The sequence below is a fragment of the Euprymna scolopes genome, chromosome 34 (genome assembly GCF_053919585.1).
Source record: "Euprymna scolopes isolate OS-2025 chromosome 34, ASM5391958v1, whole genome shotgun sequence".
In the NCBI taxonomy this organism is placed as follows: domain Eukaryota; kingdom Metazoa; phylum Mollusca; class Cephalopoda; order Sepiida; family Sepiolidae; genus Euprymna; species Euprymna scolopes.
In genome coordinates, this window is record NC_136515.1 from 24,492,002 (window position 1) to 24,511,594 (window position 19,593).

General features: G+C 35.5%; 1 protein-coding gene across 3 annotated transcripts in view; it reads left to right on the plus strand.

Annotated features, from left to right (window-relative positions):
• Positions 1–19,593, plus strand: part of LOC145259135 (kinase D-interacting substrate of 220 kDa B-like) — a 160,961-nt gene that overhangs the window by 136,817 nt on the left and 4,551 nt on the right. For 2 of the 3 annotated variants that reach the window (XM_080116817.1, XM_080116818.1), the window contains one exon: positions 2,072–2,397. In XM_080116817.1, the coding sequence (XP_079972943.1) occupies positions 2,072–2,397 (326 nt within the window). Of the gene's footprint in view, positions 1–2,071; positions 2,398–15,916; positions 15,991–19,593 lie in introns of all 3 variants that reach the window. The other variant, XM_080116819.1, reaches the window with a different exon arrangement.

Sequence of the window (19,593 nt, forward strand, 5' to 3'; positions counted from 1 at the left end):
AAATAAAGAAAATTTAAATAAAGAAAATAAAAATAAATAATAAAATAAATAAATACATAAAAACAAGAAATAAATACATAAAAGCAAGATATAAAATGAATAAATAAGTAATAACGAGAAATAAATGAATAAATAAAAACGAGAACTAAATAAATAAATAAATGAATAAAAGCAAGCAATAAAAAGAATAAATAAATAAAAACGAGAAATAAATAAATAAATAGAGGTATCAGTAAAATAGGAGACAAGGAATGTGCAGATGTGAAAGAAAAACCAGGCAGAAAAGTCTTTAAATAGGGAAACAGCACTGATGAGAGTATAATATTACTTCAGATCAAAGCAAACACTTCGGCCAAAAGACAACCGTCTAGTTAAAATGCTGCCGATACCTCCTTGCTGTGACAGCTTGACCGCACACCTTCTTTTTCACCCCACCCTCCATCCCTACTCCCTTTCTTTACCACACCTCCCTCCATAACCTCTACTGTATACATTCACAAACTATACATCCCCCCGCCCCCCCCCCTTTCTTTCAGAGTGTAAATCACACCCGGACATATTTTTTATATATAAAATGAATGAACCTTGATTTTCGTTTCAATAGCATATTTCCTTTCTCGGTTTGATGAGGTAGGTCTCTCTGAATTGAGATTCACTGAAACATGTATGCACATATGTAACCAATAATGTTTGTATGATAAGCAGACATATATATATATATATATATGAATAACAATATAGCTACATTTCAAGATCCAAGATGTTATTTTTCTTAATCAGTTCTTTCAATGTATCAAAACTTCGGTAGATTTTACAGACCTGTTTCATTTACGTAGAACAATCAATATTTTTATGCTAATATTGAATTTTTTTATTAGAAAAAAACAACAACAAATTTTCTCTTAGAAAGAAATAAACATGATCATATAATGTTGGAGATAGAGGCATATAGAAGAATTAACATTGCATGTCTATTTAAGTTGCCATCTTTCTTTTAAGGATTCTTGAATGGCCTTTGGGCCTTGATAAGCGGTGACTCTCTTGTAAAAAGAAAAAAAGAATGTTGCAGTGATAGAGGAAATTTTATTATGATTTAAGAACCGTAATACAAATTAACTTAAATTATTTTTATACAAAAGTTCTAAACAATAAAAAAAGTTTCTTTTTGACCTCCTTGTTTTTCTGTCACTTTATGATGGCTATGAATTTTTTTTTTACAAAGGATTCACCACTTATCAAGGCCCGGAGGCCACTCGAGGATAAAGGTTAATGAGTATACATTAGTCAATGGGATTATAGCGTAGTAATCATAAGTAGTGGAATATTTGTAAGTTGGGTTACTTGCGGGGGGGGGTCATCAAGAACTTATTTACATTGGACTTGAAGGCTATCAAATTGTAGTCAGCTGGAAAGTAGGCAAACGGAAGAGAGTTCTACTGGCATGCAGTTCTAAGAAAGAAGCTTTGTACATGGAATCTACGTTTAGGTGTAGGCACAGACAAGGAGTGTGGGAAATTATTGATTGTGGTTTTGTATGGGAGTAGGGGGTAAATGGAGAATTATTTGGTTTGTGCAAAAATAATGATTTTTGACGTATATATATATATATATATATATATATATATATATATATATATATATATATAATAAAAAAAAGATTATTTTTGTACCAACCTAACACTTAAAACCAAGAGATCGATGATGGAGGAAAAGTTGAGAATGGCTGTGTTAGGGCATCTAGTGCTACCAGATCAGGTTGCCTGATGATATTGGCTTCCTGAACTAAGCATTGATGATATTGTTCTTTTTTCATTTCTCTTGGAAAACTTAATCATGTTCTACAAAAACAATTTTTTTATTTTACAAAACAATCAAACTAAATACCATGAATAAATATTTGAAGATATAAAAAACTTGAAGAATAAAAACTTTCTCCAAAATTATTAAATTTGCCATTGAATAACCTGGAAAGAGTTGATATACCATAAACCAAAATAACCAAACTGTAAAAAATAAAAATGTCATCAAGAAATCTGCCCGTCTGTTACCTTTGTTTCTATTTCTTTTGCAGAAATGAAGAAAAATTTGGATTTCCAACGATCTGAATATTCTTTTAACTCCATTTATCCCCCGGGTCCATCGCCTGCTACCTCCTTGATTGGACCCCGTGGGGATTCAGAATTGAACGTCCCAAATCGAGGTTTATATAACAGCCTGCACCCATCTTCTGCATCTCTCACAAGCCGTTATAGCATGACCCCAGTATCCCAAGCAGGTCCCATGGCCTATACGACTATGTTTGCTCCACATTCGGTTCCACAGTACATGGTCTCACCCACAGGAATACCCTTAGCAGTTCATCCAAATCCTCCAAGATTTCCAAATATTTTGCCAAAGGTAATACTCTTTTTTTTTATTATTCTATTTTTACCTTTTTTTTTTAATACTTTAATTACCTTTATGAAAAAGGTTGTTTTACTTGGAAATTTTTTACCTATCTAATATATAAAATTATCTGGTGAGATTTTAAAAGTTGGACCTAAATAAAATTTAAACTGCCATATCAAAATTTGATTCTAACTAGCCAATTTTCATTTGTTATTGTTATACCATGTTATTGGTACTATAATAACATACATTTGATGTGGAAAGCACACTAAACAAAAAAGTAGACCAATTTAGGCTATTCTAGAGCCACTGGAACGTTCTTCCAAAAATCATTAACCAGGATTATTGGTACAAATAATACCTCCCAAAAAATTTGTTTCTTCCAAATATAAAGAATATTGATGTTATTTCAATAGATTATTTTGCAAGCTAACAAAAACTCTGCAAAATTCCTCTATAATTTCCCTCATATTTTTCTGTTTTTTTTTTTTTTCCCCCAGTATATCTAGTAGACCCTGATAGTGGATAGTACAAAAAAAAATGAACCTATTTTTTCTAACATATAAAATTATTTTCTGAGATTTTAAATGTTGGATTCAAATAAAATTTAACCTGACATATCAAACTTTGATTCTAATGAGCCAATTATTATTTATTGTACTATGTTATTGCCCTATAATAATGTAGATGGTTACAATTTATTTAAAAAATGATGTAGTTCAATCTGAACAATTGATAATATGGAAACATTTTACAATTATGATCAAAGAAAATATAATTTCAAGGGAAAACACTTATTTTAAATTGAAGAATATGAGAGTTGCCTCCTTTTTACAACTAAAATTTTAGTTCTTTTTCTGTATAAATTTTAAAAATGTGCAAACAAATGAAAATTAAAAACTAAAATTCCTTGTTTTGAGTGAATATAAAACAATAAAATAACTAATAATGTACCTGGTTTTGATTTAATAAAAATGAATGAATTGGTCAATAATCCATCAGCATTTAAATTACAAGTGAATTTTTGCTTTTATTTAATAAGGGAAAAGACAAGAAAACTTTGAATGAAAAAAGCAAGTAAAAAACGATAACTCTTACTAAAGAATGCAAGTTATTAACCCTTAGCTGATTTTTCTTTTAATGTGATTCGTTAAGAATTTCTAGATATAAAACTCCTAGATTGGATTAAGTATTTTTAAAAATAAATTGTATCAAAGTACATTTTTCTATTTCAATTGACATGGTACAACAATTACAAATGGAAGTTTGCAAATCAGTTTTAGAGTCTAATTTTTCCAGCTTAAAGACTATTTAGGCAAAGATTATCCAAGGCAAACATTTATAAATCTCAGTGTGTGTGTGTTCCTTATAGAAAGAAAGATTACACTGGTCAACAACAAATTTATTGTCTGCATTTTTTTTTAGCTGATTTAGGACGAATCTGATGTGCTGATTCAAAAAATCACATTAGTTTTGCTCAATCAAATCAAGTTTTTGAGCTATGGCTACACACCCTCTTTTACTTTTTTGTCCACATGTACTCATCTGGAGGATTTTAGAAGAAGTTGGTGGGGGTAAAATGCAATGGCGAATAATTGTTTGGATTGGAAATAATTAATTTAATGACAAGAAGTATTCAGCTCCGATAGTTTTAAAGGGTGATTATGTTGAAATTAGTTTGAAGTCATAAACCCTGAAAATCTTCCAAAAATTAGTGTCCAGCATACACGAAAAAGAACTGGCCTTTGTGGGAGGAATTGGTGCCTTACAAAGAAAAGAACGCCATCAATAACCCTCTGGTGGGCAGAGACAGAATACTCTTCCTACTGCTGCACATCAAGCTCGGCTTCATCAAGCAGTTCACTAACCCTAACCCTAAGCCTCTGGACAAGAATAGTAACCGCTTCACTTACTTGTGCCAGGCTTTTCCATGATTGCCCATGGAGAAATTGAAAACTGACATCTTTGACGGTTTTCAAATTCCGCAGCTCCTAAAAACAGAACTCTGGAGATGCAGAATTTGAAAATTCAATGAATGAGGTGGAACTGGAAGCGTGGAAGGCATTTGTTCTGATAATGAAGAACTTTTTTGGCAACGTAAGGCCAGAAACTACCCAGAACTTGTCAACAACATGCTGATTGCTTTCAGAAACCTGGACTGCTACGTGAGCATCAAGATGTACTACCTATTTTCACATATGGACCAGTTTCCTAAGAACCTGGGTTCAATGAGTGATGGGCAGGGCGAGAGAGTCTATCAGAATCTGAAAGAGATGGAGACCAGGTATCAGGGTTGCTCAGACACAGTCATGATGGCTGACTACTGTTGGAATTTGAAGAGAGCTGTCCCTGCCACTTAGCATTTCAGGAGTTTGAAGAAACGGAAGTACAAGCCCTTAAGTTAAATAGCAATGAAACCTGCAATTTACTTATGTTCATCAATGTCCACCATTCAGTCAATGTATGTTGTTGGCAAAACATTTTATTCTCTTAAAAATATATTTAGAATGATACATGTTGACAAAAATCAGCTGATAATGCCACAAAAATATAATCAATTTTGTCACAAGATCTGATTTTTTTTTTTTTTTTTTCAAATCAATTTAGCACAAAAACCTGACCTGATGGAGAGAAACAGATGCCATTTCCTGATTCAGCAAAAATGCCTTAAATTAAATGTAGAAATCTAGACAATATTCAAAAAGTAAAAAATTGTTGCAGAGTGTTAGAGAATCTATATAAAAACTAAAAGTATATTCATATCTAAAATTTTCTGGGGTACACAATGAAGTGTTCCTGAATCTCTAAGGAAGCTATGAGAGCAGGATTCCTTAAAATGTATCATATTTTAATGAAATTTAAATAACATTTTCCATAAAGGACACTAAAAGTTGTCCTGAATCTCTATGTGCACTTTAATATGCTGAAATTTGGTGTTTCTTTTGAGGAATTATTTAAAATACATACGTCAAATTTGAATTAAATTTAAATCATATATATATAAGACACTAATTTAGAGAGTTTTATGATTTATTGGAGGGCAAATTTATGCATGCAACTCGGGATTGCTTGTGAACTTCATATTCCCATGAAACTAGGGCGAATGACATTGGTATACATACAAGACAAAACATATTAGAAACAATATTAAAACAATATTACGTATTGTTGGATTATTCAGATTATTCTTATCACTGTTAAATTTGTTGTGAAGAAAATATCCATACGTTTCAGCCAATGTAACCTCCGACCTCCTTCAGGTGCATCTTTTTGAACTCATAAAAATTATAGAGGAGAATGGTGGATAGTAGGCAATTAATTAAGTTCAGGTGTATTGTTAACATGAACTAAAAACCAATATTTTTTTGAACCTGCTCAGTATGTGCATAAAAATTTTAAATAAATAAATAAAATTATATCAACATTATTATTTTTATTTTACTTATATATTTTACTATTTTAATAAAAAAAAAATATTTGTTTATGTCTAAACAAAATATGGGCGATTTTCTAAGGAAAAATATCCTCATGGTTGAAGACGCTTATTAACCGTATTATCGTTTAAAAATCGAAATATATATATATCTATATATAAATTCGTATTCCTGTCTGTTTGTTCCTTTATTCACAATTTGATTAATATATACAAAAGTTTCCTTACTTACTCTTTCATTTATTTCTATATATAGTATGATTCTTGTAAAATATCAATTAAGAGATCATGTCATTTGCATTAAGAAAGATCGATTTTATTAAATAGTGGTCAGTGTTTCTAGCAAGAGAATCGTTTTAAATGTTCTACTTAAAATTGTTATTTAATAAATTTTAAGCAATAATTATATTGATAATATATTTAATTTATTTGGAATTATTATTCCAACATCGATTTTTTAAAAAACTTTTTTAGAGTTATTTACCCCTTAGAAACTGCCAAACATTTAATTTGTTTGTTTTTATTATTCTTTAAATGACTATACAGAAATCGGTAAATTTTTACGATGTGACCCAGTGTCGTTTAACACCTAAAAAAATAACTACTGCCCTCCCCCTCAAAATTCTACAATTTACACTTTTCTTTCTTTTTTCACATTAATCTCATCGATTACAAACTTAAATTTCTAATTAAAAAAGGTAAATTTTTACAACGTGACCCTGCGTCATTTAACCCCTAAAAAAATTAAGACCTACTTTTTGGGGAGCCTAACACGTTTAAACAACCTTTATAAATATGAAAGAAGAAATTTGAAAAAAAAGAAAATTAACATTTTAGAGTGGGAGATCAATTTTCTATATAAATTTAACATATAATGAGCACCCACCTTCTGGCCACAAAACGTTCAACAAGACATGTCATCTCTAGCATTTTTTCAAGTTTGGTGATCGAAGAGGGGGGGGGGGGCAAAACATGACAAATACAATTTGTTTTTTTGTGGTGGTGGGGGGGAATTACATTTGAAACATAAAATAACCATAAATTTAATTAATTTTTATGAGACCATTCTGTACTTTCACCTAACAATTTTATAAACAAAACGAACCCAAAATATGATAAATTCAATTTTTTGGGGGGAGGGGAAAGGATTACATTAGAAACATAAAATGACAAAAAATTTCATTTGTTTTTGGAATTAATTTTTGGTAGATCTTCATTTTGTTTTAGGGTTTGCCTACTTGGCTAATTTTTTTCTTTTTTTTTTTTTTTTTTTTTTTGCGATTGAACGGGCATTCGCTGTTATTTTTATTGAAACAAAAGTTATAATGATTTATTTTTAATTATTTTTTTTTGGGGGGGGGGCTTTCCAGTGCTCAATATCAGGAGAATAGTTTCTTCTCTTTGTATCTCTTCTGCCGAAATATCTGGTGGGGAGGGTATCACATACTTCTTTTGGGGGGCGATTACATTTACATGTTTTCATCCGTTCGCTTATTTTTGGAATTTTTGTGGGAGTATCTACGTTACCCATGATGAAAATGATTAGTATAGCAGGCATGTTTCAAACGGAACTTCATGTCAACTCGTTGAATAGCAGGGGGCTCATATTGGAAGAGATGATGGGGACTCATAATACAGATATAACAATAGTGATGATAAGGGAGACAAGACATTTATAACCGTTCTTTGAACATCATTACGACTGTGATAAATATGGAGGGAGACATTTATATCTGACTGGAATCATTCTTGGTAACACATATAGAGGGGAGGTGATACTTCACTTATGATGGAGGAAGCACATTACTTGTAAGGGGGTTATACAAGAGTTTGTTGTAAGATGATGATAAAAACAAATTTACCTTTTTTGGTTGTGAGGAATGGTGACACAAGACAAACATAGATGGTTCCTTTATTATTCAACTGGCTGATTGGTGATGTCAGGAATTCAAACTTGGAGCTAGATGATCTATTTTCCTCCCTTCATTTCTCCTAACTGACTCTTTCTCATCAACTTCTAACTTCGAACTCACCGCCTCAATATATCAAGAAATCTCCTTTGTTTATGACGTCAGAAGTGTTCTGTTGACCAACGTGACTATATCACGTTTTCTACACATGTCCATCCAACACACTTTTAGCAAAACAAAGAATCCTCAATTCTACTTGTTTAATATCTAACCTATTTTTAACAATATTTTTTAATTCGCATTATCCATTAATAACTATTTAATATCCAGATTTCTAAAAGAATGGTCAATCAACTCTTTTTCTGACATTAATATTAATTAGCTATTCTAAGACTGAAATCTTAACATTCCATTTTCCATTATCTTTAACACTTGCCTACAGGGTTCGATTCTAGCCTTTTCCTAATATCATTTTCACTTATCTAGTCTGCCTTCTTACATGAGAAGGGGAAAGCCCTTTCATGTAACAAACTCAGGCAACGTCGGGTACCCATGCTAGTATATATATATATATATATATATATATATACTATGGTCAAGGTCTGGTGTGAACGTGTGTTAAAAGCACACAGATGTCTTAGCGTCTTTCTGTGCTTCTCCCAGACAAATCAACACCACGTGCACGTCGTGACCACTGCCACACAGATGGGGCTCTGATGAACGGCGAGTGTCCTGCACAGTATAACTGGACCTCCACTACCTGGTGGGCCAAGGTTATTTAACCAAAGGCTAAGGGTGAGGTAACCCTGACAGAAACCTCCAGAGGAGCTTAGGCCCTGTAAGTTGCGGCATATATGACTCACCGGCATGTGGAATATGCTCTGGTGCCCAGCAACCTAAGTTCCAGTCATGGATCAAATGGCATGGTGGGTGGAGAGGGCTCCTGTAAGCCGTGGTGAAGTCAACCTCTCTAGGAGAATGAAAACTTTGATACAAACCTGCAGTGACTGCTGCATCCAATGACTTGCTCTTCTTTTTGGTTCAATGTGACAGTTGTTTAGAGAGTGGGATTGTCTCAGTGCAAAGTCTTTCCTCACTGTAAAAAGCCTCATGCACAGGCATTGCTTGATAGAAATTAGATACACTTTTTACCATCTCGTGTATCTTGATAGCAAAAAGGCTGGCTGTAGCCTAAAATGGTAAAACATCCAATGAAGTTGGCAAATATGGTTATGAACGTAAATGGCAATAAGAGAACTGGAACTTCCAGGGCCTGGCCTGGCAGATGTTTCAGGGCTCCACAGCCTGGACCTGGTCGTCATCATGCTACTGCGAGGAAATATATGACAATGACCATTGGCTGTTGGAATGCGTGAACGCTGCTTGACTTGCCGTCAGCAATAATGCGTCCAGATCATAGATCTGCTCTTGTATCTAAGGAACTTCAACGTTATGACATGGACATAGTTGCTCTGTCTGAGACCAGGTTGGCTGATGAGGGACAGTTTTCTGAGTTGGCTGGGGCCTACACCATTTTCTGGAGTGGTAGAGCAGATGGATGTAGGAGGGAATCAGGTGTGGCTTTTGCTATGAAGGCATCAATTTTTTCTAGCCTGGAAGAACTTCTCTGTGGTGTGAGTGACCGGATCATGACTATGAGGATACCTCTAGTAAATGGTCATTATACAACTTTTTTGAGTGTCTATGCACCCACTATGGATGCAACAGAAGATGAAATGGTTGCTTTCTACCTTGCTTTGTGCACTGTAATTAGATGCATTCCCTCTGCTGACAAGATCTTCATTCTTGAAGATTTTAATGCTAGGGTGGGAAGAGATTTTGAAACCTGGGATGTGCTGGGTAAACACGGAGTGGGCAAGTGTAATAGCAATGGTCTGATGTTGTTGCAGTTTTGTTCAGAGATGGGTTTTAAAATCGGTAACACCGTGTTTCAGCAGAAGGACAAATACAAGACGACCTGGATGCATCCTGGTTCCAAACAATGGCACTTGACAGACTATGTCTTAGTCAGAAAACGTGAGATGAGAGATATCTGCAGTATTCGTGTTATAACCATCAGTTGGTCCGTGCAAAGGTTAAGTGTGTTGTTAAACCTAAGATAAGGGGAACTGGTGTGGCTATCTCAAAGCGACTTAATGTTGTCCGTCTAAGGGACAATATTGTGAGGGAGAAACTAGTTAAGGAGATGGAAGAGATTGACTGTGAAAACACTTGGCCTGCTTTTAAGGAGTCTGTTTATAAGGTATGTGAGAGAGTATTAGATTATTGTGAGCGTAAACATCAGGATTGGTTCAATGAGAATGATTCTGAAATTCCGGCTCTGCTTGATTCAAAGGCCGGCGCATTGCATACTTATCTCGGAGATGGTTTGATGGATGGTGAGCAATATCGATTAAGGAAACATTTTAAGGCAATCAAGCGTGAGGTGCAGAGGAGGTTGCGAAACATGCAGGACGAATGGTGGAGACAGAAAGCTGAAGAAATACAGCTTGCCTCGGATTCGAACAACACCAAGGTCTTATACAGCCTACTGCATGCGGTTTATGGACCATCCAGATCATCTATCATTCCTTTGCGCTCGAGGGATGGTGGGGATCTTCTTCGAGACCCTACCGACATTCTTCATAGATGGAGGGAGCATTTCGATGACCTCCTGAACAGACCTTCTTACATTGATCAGAAGTTTGTTAGGTCGATTCCTGGCAATCCATTCAAGGATATCTTGGCAGAGGTTGCTTCTCTCCAGCAGGTTGAAGCAGCTGTTCATAAGCTGAACAATGGAAAGTCTCCTGACCCGAATCGTTTGCATGTGGAGATCTTTAAATGTTCTGGACCCAAGATGATGCAATGCTTAGCGGACTTGTTGCAGATTGCTTGGCGGGATGAGTGTATTCTGCAGGATTGGCAGGATGCATTGATGGTGGTACTATACAAGGGGAAGGGTAGCAGGGATGAATGTGGAAATTATCGGGGCATCTCTTTGCTGTCAGTAGTCGGTAAGGTGCTCCGTAGGATCATACTAGACAGAATGCTGACAATGTTTTGCCTGAGTTGCAGTGTAGTTTCAGAAGATGTCGAGGGACAGTGGATATGATTTTTACAGCCAGGCAACTACAGGAGAAATGTATAGAACAGCAAAAGTGTCTGTATTAGGTGTTTATCGATTTAACCAAGGCCTTTGATACAGTCAATAGGGATGCTTTGTGGGAGATTCTGAAAAAGCTTGCTGTCCTGACAACTTTGTAACCATCTTAAAGCTCTTCCACGATGATATGAAGGCTGTGATCAATGTTGGGGGAAAGCTGGCTTAGCCTATCTCAGTAGAAAATGGTGTTAAGCAGGGAGATATTCCAGCACCAACACTCTTTGCATTATGGTCTTTTGGATGGCATTTGAGGGTTGCTCTGATGGTGCCTATATTCGTTACTGAACTACTGGGGAGTTGTTCAACATCAGGCGCTTCAATGCAAGTACAAAGGTACTCACCAACATGATCCGTGACTTGCTCTGTGCGGATGACTGTGACCTGGTGGCTCATACAGTGGCTGATATGCAGCATTGCGGTTGCCTGCAGCGCATTGGGCTTGACTATCAATCTGAAAAAACTGTCTTAATGTATCAGCTGCTCCAGGCATGCCATACTATGAGCCATCAGTTTATATCTGTGGGTCAAGGATAGCAGTTGTCACTAGGTTTGTATACTTGGGTAGCACACTGAGTATGTCCGATGCCATGGATGATGAGGTATCATTACGGATCAGCAGGGCAAGTGATGCCTTCAGAAGGTTGGACAGGCGTTTGTGGAGCTGTCATGGGATCGTGCTGCCAACTAAGATTAAGGTTTATGTCGCATGCGTTTTCTGCTCTTTATGCCTGTGAAACTTGGACAACATACAGGAAGCATTTGAGACGTCTCGAGTGGTTTCACCAGATGTGCCTATGGCGAATCTTAGGTGTGGGTTGGCAAATGTATCTCAGTGATGTGGAGGTGCTTGAATGGACCCAATGTCAAAGCATTGAAGCTCACATTGTCAAACATAGACTTAGATAGACTGGACATATGGTGAGGATTTTAGACAGTCGACTTCCCAAACAACTCCTTCATGGCGAGCTCGCTAAGGGAAGACATTTGGCTCAAAAGCCTAAAATGAGATTCAAAGATTGCTTGAGGTCCACCTTAAAAAAATGTGAGATAGATGAAAGAAACTGGGAGAGTCTTGCTTTGGATCACGGAGAGTGGAGAAGGACCTTGCGGGGAGGTGTGGGTAAGTATGAGACTGATCGAACCCAGTATGAGCAGCTGAAGTGTGATATCCAGAAAGGGAGGGTGAAAGGAACCGTGGATGGGTGGGGGCGCCAAATTGGTCTGGAGTGTGAGGTGTGCGGAAGATTATGTCTGAGCAGAGCTGGGCTGATGAGCCACCAGACTACTCATCGGTTCAGTGGGCCACAAAGCAGTCATGTTGTCAGAGCTAACCTGTGTCAACTGTGGGTGGACATACAAAACAGCAGGTGGTTTGAAGCGGCATTTGACTATACATAGAAGTGAACATCAAGAACGTGCTGCTAGTGGCGCACATGTCTGCACAATGTGTGCCAAAGAATGCCAGAGTTTGGCAGGGCTTAAAAGCCACCTTCATGCGGCCCATCACTGAATGTTTTTGTGTTTCTGTATACCTTCTTTTTTTGGTGCTATATCAAGTAATGGCAATGTTCGAAAACGAATTTGCTGCCATCATATATTTTTTTTCTTTGTCCATTTTACTTATTCTTGGAAACTGAATTACTCACCACAATATCACAATTTACTCTAGAAGTTTGGCAGTAAGCATTCATTCTAAGCCAACAAGCTATATTTTTTGCCCGTTTTTAAAGAGCTAAAAAGTCTAGTACATACATCTATATGTGTGTGTGTGTGTGTGTGTGTGTGTGCATGTATGCGTGTGTTTGTAATAACACTACACATCTTAAATGAGATTAAGTTTAAACCTTCCAAAATTCATACTCGAATTGTCCACATGGATCTGTGACGCAATGGATAAAGGTATTGAATACGGTTCTAAATGACAGTCTTCTTGAGGTTGAAGCTTCACTCATCATTATAGACAATAACTAAGAATAAAATAAAAATTAATTAATATTTCTACCTATCATGACTGACAGAACAAGAACAATCTACATTCATAGGTTCAGTTTAAAATTTCATATATAATCCCAAGTTTCAAAAAATGTACCTGGCTCAAGCATATTGAAATAACAACCAATTCTCTGAGTCTGTCTGTAAAATTTTTTCTTAAAAACTACTGGACCGATCAGACTGAAATTTTGTATGGATTTTTGCTATGATAAGGTGCAGCAAAGTAAATATTATGGCATCTATTGGTTGCTGATTAATGGGGAGGGATTCGTATTTAATGCAAAACTCGGCACAAATTTAATAATATTCAATTATCAATTTGGCATGAAGCGCTCATTCTAACGACACGTTTTTAACAAGATAAAAAATCTAGTGGTAACTAATTCAGAATTCTCTCTTTTTATTAAATCCTTAAAATCTACCTTCATTTGTTTTTTGTTTTTTTTATTTTTTTTATTTTTTTTTTTTTATTACATTTTCACCCCAAACAAGGCAAATTGCCACTTTGGTGTAGGGCGCTACTATCAGGGGCAACAACTACTGGGGTACTATGTAGGGATTTGGGCAGCAAGGTGTCGGTTCACGTTACACTTGAACTTCTGCACGTCAGTACTGTTAGGGAAGCAGGGACCTGGAATGGAATTCCAGAGTCTAGCGGTTCTGGGGAAGAAACTATTGGAGTAAAAAGATCTTTTACATCTAGGGATCTCTACAGTGTGGGGGTGGGATTTAGCAGCCTGTCGGGTTTGTCGAGGGTGCTCACGTCGTGGGGGCACAAGTGATTGCAGTTCGTCAGAGCATTTACCACTAAAATACTTGTAAAAAAGGCAGAGGGATGCAACATTTCGTCGATGGGACAGAGGCTGAAGCTTAGATGCCAGTTCAGGGCCTATCAGGTCTGTCTGTGTTCTAGCTAAGGCATAACTAAGTGTACATGGATTTCTATATCTGATGTATTTTTATGGAAGGAGAGAAACAGCACTAATTGTTATTTCTTTTTTTTTTTCATCCTTTTCCTGTTTTCATGCATGAACACTAATCACTTTTATTTTTCTTTATTTCGATTGTGTACTCTGTGACTCAATGTTCGCATTATGTTTAGAGATCGATTGTATAGTTTTCTTTAGCATTTTTGAGATAAGGATTGATTATTTAAATTCTTCGAACTACTGTTCTCATCTTGAGTGTCATTTTTCACAAGATTTCAGTCGATGTAACCTTCAACCTTCTTCAGGTGTATTTTGTTGAACTCTGGAATCTTTCTGTTGAATTCAGGAATCTGCGCGGAATTTCAAAGAAAACTATTTCATAGAATTCTCAAATGATTTCCCATCTGGTACTAACCAGGCTCAACGTTGCTTAACTTTGGTGATCTGATGAGAACAGGTGAGCATTGACGCATGTGATCATGCCGTATATATATATATATATATATATATATATATATATATGGCATAATTGCATTGACACACCAGTTCTCATCAGATCACCGAAGTTAAGCAACGTTGAACCTGGTTAGTACCATACGGGTGACCATATGAGAATTCTAAGTGCTGTATGTGCTCTCCGCTTATCTCTGCATTTGTTTTCAGTTGTCATGTACATACATTTCACTAGCCACTGATATATAACAATGTTGACTCTGGAGAGGTGTGGTTGGAGATTGCGCACCTCCTGTCACAAAAATTTCACATGCAGGCACCCCTAGGTGGGTATCCATAGTTTGTCAAAGACTGAAGGAGCCTGTTGTTTGATATATATATTGTGAAGTCTTCCCAGTACCTGACTTGCCTTGCTGATTCTGGTGTCAATCTGTCTAAGGAGCCATCACAAGATATGGTGCTTCCTAGATATTTGAAGTGATTAACGTTGGCAAGTGGTGTGTCGTCAATGGTGATGGTGGGTGGAGGAGGGTTGGAGTATGGTGCAGGTTGGTGGAGCACCTCCGTCTTTCTAAGACTGATTGTCAAGCCGAAGAGCTTGGATGCTTCAGAGAAGCGATCCAGCATCTGTTAAATCAAGTGCTCAATGAACACAACATCCGCCTATCTACAGAGCTGAAGGTCTACAACGCTGTGGTCTTTCCCTCCCTGCTCTATGATTGTGAGACGTGGACATTGTACCGCAGGCATATAAAGAAACTGGAGCTCTTCCACATGCGAGCTCTCCGCTCCATCCTGGGAATCTAATGGCAGGAACGCATCACCAATCTGAAGGTCTTTGACAAAACTAAATCCCACAGTATAGAGGCCACCATCATCAAGACCCAACTTCATTGCGTTGGACACGTTATTCGAATGGACGCATGTCGGATGCCTAAATGCCTGATGTACAGACAGCTCAAGGCCGACAAAAGAAACCAAGGTCGACCAAAAATGCGGTATAAAGACACTGTTAAAGCCCATCTGCAATGGTGTCATATCAAACTGGGACACCTAGAGGGACATGCTATGGACAGACCAAAATGGTAAGGCTCAACTCACAAGGCTGTTGCCAACTTTGAAGAGGCTCGTAGCCAGAAACTCACTGCTGCCAGAGAGAGACACCACAGATCAGCTTCAGCCGTGATCACAACAACTGACTTCCAGTGCCCCCAATATTCTAGAGTGTGCGCGTCTAGACTGGTTCTGCAGAGCCACCTCTGTGTGCACAGATGAGATGCAGAACACAAACGTCATCTTTGGATCTGATGGACAACCACCACCAAATTTGATAACACCTGAAGATTGTCAGCTGAAACGTCGTGCAAATAACACTCAAGATGAGAACAGAACAGTCTGAATAATCCAAATAATATTAATTATCAATGCTCATCTCAAAAATTCAGAAACTAAAATCTCCTGTGTTCTGTTTGAAATATCAGCATGTTTCCAATTCTTTTTGTGTTTTTAATGCAAATAGCTACTCCTTCCTACAAAAACCTTGGCTTCCCCACCCCGACACACCACTGACTTAACATCCACTTTAAAATATCTTTTATTATTAACAGTTCACTGCTACATTGCCACTCTTCTTCTCTCTTTCCAGAAAAATGTAAGTGTTGACCCCGAAAACTTTTTTTTGTCTTGGATAAAAATCTAATGACAATAGAATATGCGTATGTAAGTATCAATACTCCTCCGCCCGAGTCCTCTTCCCTAATGCCAGCTGTAACTACCAGCCAAAACAGAAAAAGATGCTTTGACGCTTTGTACTGGTGTTGTCAATTTTAATCAATAATTGATGCTTATGTAGAATTAAAACTATTTCCAAAACAAAAATATACAAAAATCTTTAAAAAACCAAACAAATTTTGAGGTACGTACTAGTTATGGAACAAAAATGTCATATTTCAAACATCACATAAATTGATCAAGTATTTTTCTTTTAAATTAAGAAAGCTAATTTTTATGACTAAGCGAGATGTTAAATTTTGATTACGTTCCCTCTAAGGAAGCTATGGGGGGAAAAAAACCCTTAAAACTTAAAATACATACATCAAATTTTAATGAAATTTAAACCATATATATAAGACACTAATTCAGAGAGTTTTCTGAAATTTCAGTTTCTTATGACTATATTAGGGGGAAAATTAAATATTAGATGATGGATATTAATGGATATAGATGATATTAGAAAATTAAATATTAGATAATAAACAAGAGAGACACAACTCAATTTGAACTATTAAGGTCAAAATCAACCTTTTAATGGCTACAATTTTCTATTAACATTACTAAAAATTATAAACAATGATTTTCTATATAAAAAAACTACTTGATCAATTTATGTGATTTTTGGAATATGACATCTTAGTTCATCATTAAAGATTTTTCTGCAATTTAGCTTTTTAAGATAGGTTTAATTCTAAATAAGCACTCAATAATCACCATGAAGACTACAAAGGAAGAAATAGATAACATCCACAAGGGAAACAAGAGAAAACGTTTCAATAAAAAGGTAAATAAGGTAAAGGGGAAGTCATAATTGCCTTTTTGCTAGCAGTAATTGGAATGAAGAAGCGAACCCTATTTGTCCTTGGTTCTGTTTGAATCAAATGCTGCAATAAATAAATGGCAGGTCAAACTGATAAAAAGGATTAATTTATCAAGTTATTGAAAATATTCTAATATATAACTAGTCATTTATGTTAAATATATGATAAAAAAAATATATATGTAATAATAACTCATAAAAATGGTATATTTGGTGACTATGACAGACTGAAATAGATCTTCATTGAGCTTATAATTTATAACAATTTAGACTAAATTATAAGGAACATATATTTCAAGAAATATATATATTCTTTTATGCAAACTGATAAAGAGTTAATTATTAAGTTATTGAAACTATTCCAATCGCTAGTTATTCATGCTTAATCTATGATAAAAATATATAATAATAAAAAATATATAACTAAAAAAAGGGTATTTAGTGACTATTAAACGAACAACCAACATCAAAAATCATTTTAATTTAAAATTGAATTTTTAGTGTTTGCACAGTATAATTTTAAATGAATGCATTTCAGATAAAAAAAAACATTAAGTACCAACATGTCATGTTGAAAATAGTATAAATTCTAAAATTATGAAAAATGATCTAGTGCTAGATCTATTTTTAACAAAAAAAATATAGATACTACCAGTCCAACATTTTCTATTTTGAAATGGCGGATTTTAATTGAAAGCAAGGAAAGCAAAAGAGATAAATCAGTTTGTCATACAGAATTGGTTACAAAGAATTTTCACATTAAAACATACAATAAAACTTTAATTCAATCAGTTTTCTTTTTTCTTATAATGATTCTTTCTACTTGATCATTTTTAATAATTTTTGGAATTTTAATTTTGACATGACAAGTAACTACGTAATAGTGTTTTCGATCCCCCAACAAATGAGGGATCAGATCTAATAATTCACTCCAATTTGTCCATTCATTTGTTTGCACTTTTTTCAATAATCATGTTTTGGATTTTTTAAAAATTTTGCACAAACATTAATCATGGTAAAAATAAATTTTTGCCAGAATGGATTTTTCCAGGATAACTCTGGTTGCCCCCCCCCCCCGGCCCAGGGCATTATAGGGGTAAAATTACTCCAAATTGTTCATCGGTTTACAGACTTTTCTCAATAACCATGCCTTGGGTTTTTAAAAAAAAACATGGTGAAAGTAAATTTATCACTCATGGAGAGGGACTCCACATGCTCAGCTTGTTTTATATAAAATGCATTTGCTTGAAATCTCATATCGCAGAAACACCAAATTTCTTCCTCTAAATTATTTTTCAAACTTTTCATTTCTTCTTTTACCAGCAGGGATACCCTGCGTTGCCCGGGTATAATATAAAATTAATAGAAGTGGTTTAAAAAGAAAGGATCTCATTGTTAAAAGTATAAAGAAAGCTAAACAATAAAATATAAACAGTTGTGCTTACCAGAATACCCCATCATCATCATCATCATCATCATCATATTCAGTTTATTGTCCATTCTATATGCTAGCCTGCATTGGACAGCTTTGTGAAATTCACTTCCAAAGTAATTTATTCCTGATCAGGTCTTTATTTATCCCTCTTTATTTTAAGTCCATTTTTATCAATTCCTCCCATGTTTTCTTTGACTTTCCTATGTAAACTGAATGTGCTACCTCAACTGTCCTACGTCTACTAACTCTAGAACTCATTCATTTTTTCCATGTGACCATACCATCAAAGTCTACTCTTCTTACACATCTTCCAATACTGTCCAATCTTCCTCTGAAATCTCCAAGACTAAACCTGTCTTTAAGACTTATGTTACACATCTATCGTATCATTCTCATATCATTCCTCTCTATGCAATAGTCATTACACATCCATCGTATCATATCATCTTCATACAATGCATGTCCTCAACTCTTACTGGCTAGGTTTTATTTCTATACACTACACTCTGTGTACACATGCCTGATTGATTTTTCTCTTGTTTAGATGTTAGGGACACTAAATCAGTGGTGATTAAGTTAACTAGTGTGAATTTTGGTAAGGGTTACACTGAGTGCATGATAACCCAGAATCGTTTCCAGAGTTGAATGAAAAATGGGTGACAAAGTTGAAGCAGGAGGCAACAAATAGACAAAACAGTTAAACAATGATGAATGAGTTTATGTTTTCAAGCTGAGAGAAATATTTTCAAGTCAGTTTGTCTGTGGAAGCCATGTGAATGAGACACACCAATGATGAAGAAAAATGATAATCTCAGCGAATGATACTTTAATGTTTCTGTTCATCTGCGTCACTCATTTCAATAAATTAGAAAGTTAAGTTAAGAAGTACATAGTTAGCAAAGATAACAGTCTCTCTCTTCTAAGTAAATTCTATTCCAAATAAAACCTTGAAGAAAACTCTCAGTGAAAGTCTCCTTGTGTCTTCTTTCTTTATTTCTGTATATTCTTATTTCTATAGCAATCACTAGATGATGAAGAGAAGTGCTGGCATCAGACAAGCACTATAAACACCCTAACCCTAACCCACCCTGCACATGTATGCATTAAGAACTTGATTTTTGAGCTTGCAAACGTTACAACATTCTGCTGGCTAGAACTTCAAAATATCTGACTTGATATTTCCACGACACTTTCTCCTTCGGGGAAAGCCAGTTCAATCCAGCTAGCATGAATGTTGCTGGCATAGAAACCTACAATTGTTTAGTGGATACATTTGGTCTATTATACTTATTCT